General features: G+C 32.9%; 1 protein-coding gene across 1 annotated transcript in view; it reads right to left on the bottom strand.

Moving 5' to 3' along the window:
* The window catches only part of Pcif1 (Phosphorylated CTD-interacting factor 1), a 45093-nt gene that overhangs the window by 23023 nt on the left and 9975 nt on the right, over positions 1–12095 (bottom strand). Inside the window, exons 4-5 of the mRNA XM_075357923.1 lie at positions 9226–9365; positions 8696–8850 (exon numbers count right to left, since the gene is read on the bottom strand). Of these exons, the coding sequence (XP_075214038.1) occupies positions 8696–8850; positions 9226–9365 (295 nt within the window). The remainder of the gene's footprint in view (positions 1–8695; positions 8851–9225; positions 9366–12095) is intronic.

Here is a 12095-nt window from a genome sequence, read left to right as displayed (position 1 = left end):
AAAAATTCAAGGAGAACTGAGAATGTTAGACTAACAGCATGAATGGAAAATACAAATGAAAGAATTTAACAGAGACTAATTTAGTTTTGATATCACAAGCCTGCAGTGGTTGTGCTTTTTAGTTATTGATATTGATTCTTCTGTATTTTTAGTGCTGAATCTGAAAATAACCTTCATTTTTTCAATCACATCAGGATTTTTTGCAAATTGCCAATTTAAAAATTTGTAAAAGTTGGAAAAATAGGAAAATGTGATACAATAAAATAGATATAAAATGTTTTTTTATAATAAATTAATATAATATAGTCACTTTTTTGGCTTATACTATGCACTCCTACAGCTAAATAGTTGATTGGTCATAAGAGGAGGATGGAGGGAGTCATTGACACCTTAATTTCTAATGAAAATTATAGTAAAATAAGCCTAATTTCTATTATAGTGCATTTTTAAATTCATTTAATTTTTATTTATTTAATTAATTTTTATGAGGTATGTGATGATTTTGGAAACCACTTCCCCTCTTTACCGCCCACCCTTAATGACAAATTATGTAAAATACGTACAATTTTATTTCATGTATCGTAGTTTCTTTGGATGGTTTATACTCTGCTTCGCGTTTTTCCATCTATGTTCTTTATAGGGTTCATCTCTGTGTAACATCCAGAAATATGCTGCCATCATTGTAGTAGTTCATTTTTGTTGATACCTCCTATCCATTTCTTTCATTTTCTGATGAAATCACTTGTCCATCTCTTCACTAACAGCACCCAGAGATTTTCAGGAAATAGTCCACATGTGAATTTAGGAAGTGAACCTTCAAGCTCATGGAACAGCCTAAATTTTAGTACTTCTGCAGCATATTCTCAACAATTGACTTAAAGTTCAAATCCTTCTTATTGTCCAGAAACTTGGTTACTAAATCTTTAAAGGGCTCCCCAGGCTTCTTTTTCTGGAACTTCCATCTCTTTCTCAAAATTACCATCTTTAAGAAGTTTTCTAATGATGTATTTATTTATCTTCTTTTGGTAAGGCTTTGACAAATTGCTTCATCAAACCTAACTTGATATGCAGAAGTGGAAGGAGAACTTTATTTGGATCCGAGAGCTTTTCAGAGGACATTTTTGGTTCTAGTTCTAATGAAGCTCTTTTTGGCCAATCTTTCCTTATCCAATTATTTTCTATGTCTCTGATATCCCGTTCACACAAAAAACAAGGAAACTTTGTGTATCCTGCTTTCCGTCCTAAGAGCATTGATATTAATTTGAGATCGCTGCATGTGATTGTCGTATTTAATTTTACTGAGAATGAATTCCAAATTATCGTAACCCTCTTTTTAAACGGACAGAATGTCTGACAGGGAATTGACAGATATGTATTCCTATTGTGAAGAAAGACAACTTTGAGGTTTTTTTTGGAGGAATCTATGAACAGTCTCCAATCAGTACTTTCGAATGAAAGTACTTTCATTTCATGAAAGTAGACTTTTCGAGTGAACAGTCCATGTACATTAGTGCAGAAGACTAATTCTTCTTCTAAAAAATATAGAAGAAAATCCTTTTTTCTGTACCTGAACCAGGAAAATAAGATGCCAGCTGCTAGCAGGTTCTTCTCTTTAAGTTCGAATCAAGCAATTCTGAATTTTCCTTGGTCAGATGTAAGTCTCGAACCAAATCATTTAGTTCAGATTGTGAATAAAGCTCTGGTGCACAACTATCTCTGGGTTCATACTCCTTGATGTTTTGAATCACTAGTGGAATCATCTATTTCTGGTGGAACTGGCACTGGTATGTCTGGATCATGAGAAACTGGTATGTCCAGAACCAAGCATAAAATGGATGACATATTTGAATAGATGATTCTTTTTTTATTCTTCAAATTGAAACTGTAAACACCAGTTGAACAAAAGTAACAATCATTGGTATGATTTCGTGGTTCCTACCACACCGTTGGAACTCCAAATCTGAACGCTTCTTGCTCATCCTTTGGCCACCATCTAAGTCCTTGAACACATGTGTAGCAAATGCAGTGGAATCCCCAGGTTTTGTCTTGATCTCCTATTTTCACTCTGAAATACATGAGGTACATTTGTTGGACAAAACTTGCTATATTTCTTTTTTGCCTTTCCACTATTAACTCACCACAAATGTAACAAAAAGAATCTGCAGAATTTTTGCAATCTCTTGAAGTCATTTTGAAAACAGAAAGTTTGCTTTATGGCCTGAAAATATACTTTCCACTGACAAAAATGTGTTTGATCATGGAGGATGGAATAAAACTCGATTTACGCATGCTGATGATTGAAACAGCACTGATAGTAGTTGCACAGTGCATGAGTGATGCAGATAGCTGCCAATAAACATCTTGTTAAGTCTTATCACAACCTGTCGGCCAAGCTCTCCGCAGTCTCGTCATCTTCAACCCCCCGCCCCCACCGTTCTCTTCAGACCACTCCACTGTTTACCTATAAGAACCCATAGTAAGCCAAAAAAAGTGAATAAATTATATTAATTTATTATAAAAAAATTGTTTTATTCTATTTTATAGTATCACATTTTCACAACTTTTCAACTTTTTACAAATTTTGAAATTTGTGGTTGGAGAAAAATCCTGATATGATAGAAAAAAAAATGTTAATTTCAGATTCAGCACTAAAAAATATATAGGAATCAATTATCTAAAGTTAAAAAACATTCCACAACCCAAATTTTGCGGGCTTGTGTATTTAATGAAAATAGAGAATGGGAAGGTAGTTGTGAGTTAATTAAAATGGGAGAAGGAAGATGCCCAAAAATAAGCCTGTGAAAGAGGTAGATAAAATAAATTAGAACTAGAGAAAAGAGTGAGAAATTGAGTGAAATATTATTACTATTCCTAATAGCATTTCAAGAACAGTAATAGAAGAATAGAAGCAAAAGGAGGTTTCTGAGAGCTCTACCAGACAGACAGTTTGATAAAAAAAAGATGATCGATGATTGTGATCAAGCAAAATCAATTGATGAATATAACTATCCATTAAAACTTCTATTACGTATATAAACTAGGATTATTCAGTTTAACTGTCCTAGTTTTAAAAGATTTGAGTTATAGCTACAAAAAATTCCACTGGATCATAGCTAAAGTCATTCAGGTTTAGGTATTAGAGATTAATATGCTAATTTTTTAATAATAAAACCGATGAAAAGAGAAAACTATAATTAGAAAAACTATTTCAGACACAGGTTTGACTAAAGAATTAAGTGTAAGTCTTTTTAACAAAGACAAAAATTCTCCTTCCAAAAATCATCTTCCTCCAACAGAAAAACAGAGCACTAAAAAAAAAAAAAAATATATATATATATATATATATATATAAAAGTGGGCTTTAACTTGTTCTGGTAGGCATTGTTTAAAATAAATTCTGATTTCTTAATCAGGATAGAGAGGCTAAGAACCAAGTTTTCCTTAAAACAAAGGTTATATAACCTTGTGCATTGAATTATACCAGTTACTATAAGAGTTCAAGAAATACATAGACTATTTGAATTGCTTGGGTCCAGTTGGTTCCAGTCAAATCAGCTTGGTGTCGCCATGTTCGTACAGATCAGCTGGTTATAATGCAGTTTTTGATTGCAAATATCATTACTAATTGCTTAGCTACGCAGTTGTTTGTGAAGTGTTTTTTCATTTGGCGGATTTTAGAATGAGTGACTTGAACGAGCAAAGAGTTGCTGTGAAATTTTGTGTTAAACTCGGAAAATCTGCGAGTGAAACTTTTGATATACTCAAGATGGCTTATGGTGACGTTGCTATGAAGTGTGCGTCATGTTTTAAGTGGCATAAACGTTTTAAAGATGGTCGTCAGTTGATTGAAAATGATGAGGATCCTGGATGTCCTTCCACTTCAACTGATGACTCACACATAGACAAAATCAACACCCAGGTTCGGGCAAATCGACATCTGACCATCAGAGAGTTTGCTGAAGAGTATGGGATATCAGTTGGATCATGCTATGAGATTTTGACTGAAAAATTGAAGATGCACCGCGTTGCTGCGAAATTATTTCCATGCCTGATGACGATCGACCAAAAAGCCCATCGCATCCAGGCCTGTCAAAAATTGCTTGAATGTTCAGAAGATGAAAAGTGCTTGTTGAGGATCATAACAGGTGATGAATCTTGGGTGTAGAGTTATGACATCGAAACAAAGGTTCAATCATCCCAGTGGGTGGGTGAAAACCTCCAAACACCAAAAAAAGCTCACTAAGTTCGTTCCAATGTGAAGGTGATGTTGACAGTTTCTTTTGATGCTCAGGGCATAGTCCACCAAAAGTACTTCCCCAAAGGCTCCACAGTGAGCCAGACTTACTACACTGAAGTTCTCAAACGTCTGCGGGACGCTATCCAGTGCAAAAGGCCAGAAATGTGGAAGAGTGGTGACTGGTTTTTTCATCATGACAACACTACAGCCCATTCAGCCCTCAAACTCGTGTGTTTTTGGCCAAACTATTGATCACTGTTCTTCCCCACCCACCCTATTCACCTGACCTCATTCCTTGTGACTTCTTCTTGTTCTCCAAACTCAAAAGACCTTTGAAAGAAGGTTTGAGACGATTCCCATGATTGAGGCAAATACTATGAAGGAACTGAAGAACATCACAAAAGAAGCATCCTAGGACTGTTTCCAAAAGTGGAAACACCATTGGGATAAGGGTGTGTGTCGGGGAGGAGAGTACTTTGAAGGGGACCCAGACAAGTAACTTCTAAATAAAGTACATTTTGTTTTATGACGTTAGTCTACGTGTTTTTTGAACAGACCTCATATACTAGTTTAGTCAGCACCATGAATGAATGCTGATGGTTAAATTAACTTTAAAGAGAAGAATAACAGTAATGAAGAATAAATAAATTCTTCATAAAATAAATTTTCGTTATTTTTTAATCAACCTCGTTTTATTTATTTAATAAATAAAAATAATGGATTAAAAATTTATAAACCACTAAAATTATATATAAATTAAAATAAGACCTAACTGTGTAATCTATAGTTTTTCTGATGAATACAAATAAATCCAGTTTTATATTAATTACTTTTGCAATGTCATATGTAACTTGGGCCTGGTTAGATGAGTGTATCCAGCATGATCTATTGTGTGTTGTACTGTTAAATCTTTTGGTAACATGACCCATTATTTTAAAAATCTTGGAGATTCTTTCACTGTTATGATTATATTTCCATAAAATTGTGATCTCTGTTTTGAAATTTTTGGTTTTACAATTTTTGAATGTCTGATATTCACAGATTGATAAATTTTACTTTGACTTCTGTGTATTTATTAAAATTGTTATGTAATAAGTTATGATACACGATAAATTTTTTTATGTTTTCATGGTCTTCATTGAATTCACACACCTTAGAGGAGTAATAACTTAAATTCCATGAATTAGCCAATTACAGGTTACCAAAAAGTAATGGTTAATTGTTTACCAATAACTTTAAAAGATTTTGGTACATATGGCAAAACATTTTTCCACACACTTTTTAAGCAGTTGTATGACACTTCTTTTAATGATACAGTTATTATAATTTTAATATTTTTTTAAAAATTTCCTGATATTTTGTATGAATCTAGATCATTTATTCTCAAAGTGGGCGATAACACCCTCCTTCTGGGTGCTGGAGGCTATCAGGTGGACAGTAGATGGCCCACAGAAAATTGGTGGCATTCAAGTGGTCTAAGAAGGTGATGGCTGATTAATTAAAGGTAAAAATTATTTTTCCTGATATTTCAAACTAAAATTAAAAAATATCTACGATACTAGTACAAAAAATTAAAAGGATACCTATATTTTATGATAAAAAATGATTGTAATCAAACTACTTTAATTTTGCAACCAAGAGGCTTAGAGAAACAAATAAAAAAAATTAAAGCTTTACTTTTTGACAGTATAGTTCAGATTTCAAAAATTATCAAATTAATAAAAAAAGTACAAGCGAGAAGAAAAGTTTTAAAAATTTGAAATATATGTTCTAATTCCTCTCATTTAAACTATAAGCCTCAATTTAGAAATAGGATATGCCACATTAGAAACAATAATTACAATTACTGTTTTCAAGAGTGCATCTTTAAAACAGCTATCGCAATTATCATTTTTAACAGATGTTAAGTTTAAAAATTTTAGGTGCTAGAAAATTTTTGATTCTTAATGTGGGCGGTGGATGAAAAATTTTGAGAATCAATGATCTACATGAAATTATTAAATAATTATTATAATTAATAATAATAATATAAATATTACTTTACATTAATTATAAAGTTAGCGATTATATGTGATAATGAACAACATTTTGTAACACTTATAAAACATAATTCTCATCAAAAATTTTTCACAATAAAAAGAATTTAATGTTGATCAGCAATAATTCTAATTTTAACTTACACAACCAAACCCAGGAAGGAAGAATAACGGAATCAGTAGGAATAAAGGTAACAAAGGATCCTCCACATTGAGATCAAAAGGCACTACACAAACAAAATAAAATTTAAAATAACATTGGAATACAGCCAGAAAAAAAATTAAATAACTCAAATTTAAAGATACCTAAATTACTGTCTTTTCTTCTGAAAAAAAAACAGAAAAGTATATTTGTTTGAACTTTGGTTTATGTTTTTATTTCACAATAAATTATAAGCTTACTTCCTTTTATTCATTTGAGATTAATGAATGAACATTTTCAAAATATATATATTAGCAGATGCACTGTTATCTACATTGCTACATTAAGTAGTACAAGGGTTATTTTTTTTCCAAGGTCTGATCGGTCACAAAATATAAACCGGCGCAAAAATCGGATGAACCTTTGTGCATATGTGTTGTGCAGCGTCTCTAGTATGGCCTTCAATTACGCCGCGTCACTTCGTTTAGTTCTGAACATGCAGCTAGCACATAAACATGTCTACAACAATAGCATCTCCCGCCAAGTGTGAAGTGCGTGAGGTAATTCGATTTCTTCAGGCTGAGGGGTGTAATGCGGCTGAAATTCATCAACGAATAAGTAATGTGTACGGTGAAACTTCAATGAGTGACAGCTAAGTGCGACAATGGTGCAGGAACTTTAAAGCAGGACGTACAGATGTTCATGATGCAGGCGGTCAGAGAAGGAAGCGAATGTCAACCAATGATGTCGCTGAGCGAGTGGATGAGGCAATTAGAGAAAATCGTTGGTTCACAATTTCTGTATTGAGCGATTAGTTTCCTGAAATTTCAAGGTCAGCTCTCTACACCATTGTGAGTGAGAGACTTCAGTACCGCAAACTGTGTGCGAGATGGGTTCCCAAGATGCTGTTCGACCATCACAAAACAATGAGAATGAACGCCTCCTTAACGTTTCTCCAGTGCTATCACAATGAAGGAGAAGATTTTTTGAACAAAATTGTCGCAGGGGACGAGACATGGGTCCATTACGAAACTGAAAAAAGAACAATCCAAACAGTGGATGCATTCTCATTCTCCCAGTAAACCAAAGAAGTTCAGGCAAACCTTCTCAAACAGAAAGTGTATGGCTACTGTGTTCTGGGACTGGAATGGAGTTCTCTTGGTGGAGTTCATGGAACGTGGCACGACCATCATTGCAGCCTCATACTGCGTGACTCTTCAATGTCTATGAAGGGCAATTCAGAATAAGCGGAGAGGAATGTTGTCATCAGGCATTGTCTTTCTCCATGACAATGCTCAGCAGCATACTACAGCTGTAACAAAGAAGCTCCTGCAGCGTTTTCATTGGGAAGTCTTTGATCACCCACCATACAGTCCGGACTTGACTCCATCCGATTTTCACCTCTTTGCTCACATGAAACGCTGGCTAGGAGGACAACATTTTGGCACAAGATTTTCAATATCGAGCTGCAGACCAGCATAGAAACGTGGCTAAAAACACAGGTGACTCTGTTCTATAACAACGGTATTGGAAAGTTGGTAACATGCTACGACAAATATCTAAATCGGAGTGGCGACTATGTAGAGAAGTAGTGTAACTATGTAAGTATACTTGTTACAGATAAAAAATTTTTTATTTTCACTGTGGTTTTAATTTCATGACTGATCGGGCCTTGAAAAAAAAAAACCATCGTAATTTTCTGGAACTGTTACTTTATTCATTCCTTAACAATAACTATCATTTGAATTTTGCATTTGGTGAACAGTATTTCAAATTGACCAGTTTAACTATTTCAGGTTTATTCGGTACAAAAAAAAAATTATGTATCTTAGAAACCTGGCAATATATATTTTTTATTTCAAAATTATATTATGTGCTATAGAGTTTAAATCAAAATATATAGTATAATATAACTCAGTTCATCAATTTGTCAGACAATCTGACACTTTATTCTTCCTAAGATCCTGTTGAATTGTACACTGAACCCCAATGATTAAACTACAGCTGAGCATTCAAACCCAGTTGATACTATTAGTTTTAATTTATTTTGAACAAGGATCCAGGTTCTGCAGTATCACAGAACAGCTACAAGCAACATGCTAATCTTTTAGTCAATTGATTGTTGAATGAAATCCATATAAAATTTTGACCTGTAATCATATACTGTTAGCTTGTACACTGTTGTGTACAAGCTAACAGTGTAAAAATATTGAATATTTTACTTTTAACAAGAATAAATCTACAGTATAATGCTCAGAAATAAAACAAATTATTAGTTACCTTCTCTTGAATGGCATAATTCTTGATAACAATGTCTTAACTTAGCAACTAGATTACAACGATAAACTTCTATGTCAGGATGTGGATGTGGTAGTAATGTTGGTGCTCTTTCATATATAACAACATTTGTATTTATTTCTAAATCCCATGGTCCACTGAAGGAACACAAACAATGAAAAATTATATTAAACAATCAACATTTAAACAAGTTAAAATAAATAGACTTGAGACTTAACTAATGAATAATATTTACAAATAAATTTCATAATATAATCTTAAAATGAATCAACAAACCACTAGGGAGAGTAAGCTAACTGAATACTTTGCAATTAATTGAAATTTTCATCAATTAATTTATTTTATTTTTATTCCAAACACAGGATTAAATTCTGGATCTGCCACAATGTAATCTAATATTTAAAATCAGCATTGGCACAAAACACAAATAAAATATAAACAAAAAATCTCTGAAACCATAAGTAAAGCAGAAATTCAATGCCAAGATCTTACACACAATTCTGTATACTTACGAAAGTATAAATTTTTTGGTCACTGGACTTCCAACTCCTTCTTCAGAAGCACGTCGTTTTGTAGATATTGTTGTCGGGCCGTTCACAACAACAGGCGCACCAGGTCCACTAATTCCCAAGGGATCAGTAATAGGATCGAACTGTAATAAATTCCATGCAGTTTTAACAAGAGAAAAGCCATTATTAATGTTACAGTATACTATGTTTTAATCATTAATTACAATAATAACAGCTTTATATTTCTGAATAGCATAAAACTTTAAACCCTTTACAAATTAAACTAAGAATACATATAAATAACACATACATATAAGAATATGGAAATAACTTCTAATTATATAATCAATATTCAAAATGTTGAAGATAATACAAATTATAGACATTTGGAAAAAAAAAATGTGTGTGTACACACATGCACACATACAGACACATATACAGGTAGACACACAATAACACGTAAGTACCATTACAAAATATTATCTTTACTTAGATATTAGTTTATGATTAAATTACCCTCTTAAATTCAATAATTTCCTTTTATGATTACACATAAAATATTCTGAAAAAAAATTAGGTATAGAGAAAACCCTTTGTCCAAATCAATGTTAAAAATACAGTAGCAGTGATAAACTAATTTGTTACATTTACATTATTAAAGTCAGACTCTACAAAGGTACAGAGAGGGATGAACAGAGGTCAGAGAGTAGCAAATAAAACATAACATCTAGTCTTAGTTTAATAAGATACATTATATATATATATATATATATATATTACACGGAATGTTTCTTAAATGGTGGGTGGCTATACTTTTTCAGATTTTACTTGTAAATCTAAACAAAAAATATCCTTAGGTGAAGTGGCAATTTCTCCTTCGTTCTCCCCATCAGCAATTTTGTTATTTTTATATGAAAAATTAAATTTCAAATCAGATAGAGGAATCAATCACTTGGTAAGCATCTCAGTAAGAGTTTTAAAATTAGCAAAAAATCAGGACTTAATAATGGGCAGGCAGGAGTAGGTTTCATAATGAACAAGAAGATAGGGAAGAGAGTAGAGTATTTCAAAACGTATAGTGATAGAATCATTGTAATAAGGATACAATCAAAACCTAAACCGACAACGATTGTTAACGTCTATATGCCTACAAGTGCCCATGATGATGATGAGGTAGAGTGTGTATACGAAGAGATTGATGAAGCAATTAAACACGTAAAAGGAGATGAAAATGTAATAATAGTTGGAGATTGGAATGCAAGCATTGGAAAAGGCAAGAAAGGAAATATAGTGGGTGAATACGGGCTGGGCAAAAGGAATGAAAGAAGGGATCGACTTATAGAGTTTTGCACGAAGTATAATTTAGTAATTGCCAATACCCAATTTAAAAATCATAATAGAAGAATATACACTTGGAAAAAGCCAGGCGATACTGCAAGGTATCAGATAGATTATATCATGGTTAAGCAAAGATTTAGAAATCAACTCATTGACTGCAAAACTTACCCTGGAGCAGACATTTATAGTGACCATAATTTGGTGATAATGAAATGTAGATTGGGGTTTAAAAACCTGAAGAAAAGGTGTCAGGTGAATCGGTGGAATTTAGAGAAGCTTGAGGAAGAGGAGGTAAAGAAGATTTTTGAGGAGGACATCGCAAGAGGTCTGAGTAAAAAAGATAAGGTAGAAAATGTAGAAGAAGAATGGGAGAATGTTAAAAAGGAAATTCTTAAATCAGCAGAAGCAAACTTAGGCGGAATGATACCAAAGAAAGCAGGGGCAGATAAATGTGAAGAATACAGAACAATTAGTTTAACTAGTCATTGATCAAAAATCTTAACTAGAATTCTATACAGAAGAATTGAGAGGAGAGTAGAAGTGTTAGGAGAAGACCAATTTGGTTTCAGGAAAAGTATAGGGACAAGGGAAGCAATTTTAGGCCTCAGATTAATAGTAGAAGGAAGATTAAAGAAAAACAAACCAACATACTTGGCGTTTATAGACCTAGAAAAGGCATTCGATAACGTAGACTGGAATAAAATGTTCAGCATTTAAAAAAAATTAGGGTTCAAATACAGAGATAGAAGAACAATTGCTAACATGTACAGTAACCAAACAGCAACAGTAATAATTGAAGAACATAAGAAAGAAGCCGTAATAAGAAAGGGAGTCCGACAAGGATGTTCCCTATCTCCGTTACTTTTTAATCTTTACATGGAACTAGCAGTTAATGATGTTAAAGAACAATTTAGATTCAGAGTAACAGTACAAGGTGAAAAGATAAAGATGCTACGATTTGCTGATGATATAGTAATTCTAGCAGAGTGTAAAAAGGATTTAGAAGACACAATGAATGGCATAGATGAAGTCCTACTTAAGAACTATCGCATGAAAATAAACAAGAACAAAACAAAGGTAATAAAATGTGGTAGAAATAACAAAGATGGACCACTGAATGTGAAAATAGGAGGAGAAAAGATTATGAAGGTAGAAGAATTTTGTTATTTGGGAAGTAGAATTACTAAAGATGGACGAAGCAGGAGCGATATAAAATGTCGAATAGCATAAGCGAAACGAGCCTTCAGTAAGAAATATAATTTGTTTACATCAAAAATGAATTTAAATGCCAAGAAAAGATTTTTGAAAGTATATGTTTGGAGTGTCGCTTTATATGGAAGTGAAACTTGGACAATCGGAGCATCTGAGAAGAAAAGATTAGAAGCTTTTGAAATGTGGTGCTATAGGAGAATGTTAAAAATCAGATGGTTGGATAAAGTGACAAATGAAGAGGTATTGCAGCAAATAGATGAAGAAAGAAGCATTTGGAAAAATATAGTTAAAAGATGAGACAGACTTATAGGCCACATACTAAG

The sequence above is a fragment of the Lycorma delicatula genome, chromosome 2 (assembly GCF_047948215.1).
Source record: "Lycorma delicatula isolate Av1 chromosome 2, ASM4794821v1, whole genome shotgun sequence".
In the NCBI taxonomy this organism is placed as follows: Eukaryota; Metazoa; Arthropoda; class Insecta; order Hemiptera; family Fulgoridae; genus Lycorma; species Lycorma delicatula.
This window is presented reverse-complemented; position numbering and strand designations above follow the sequence as displayed.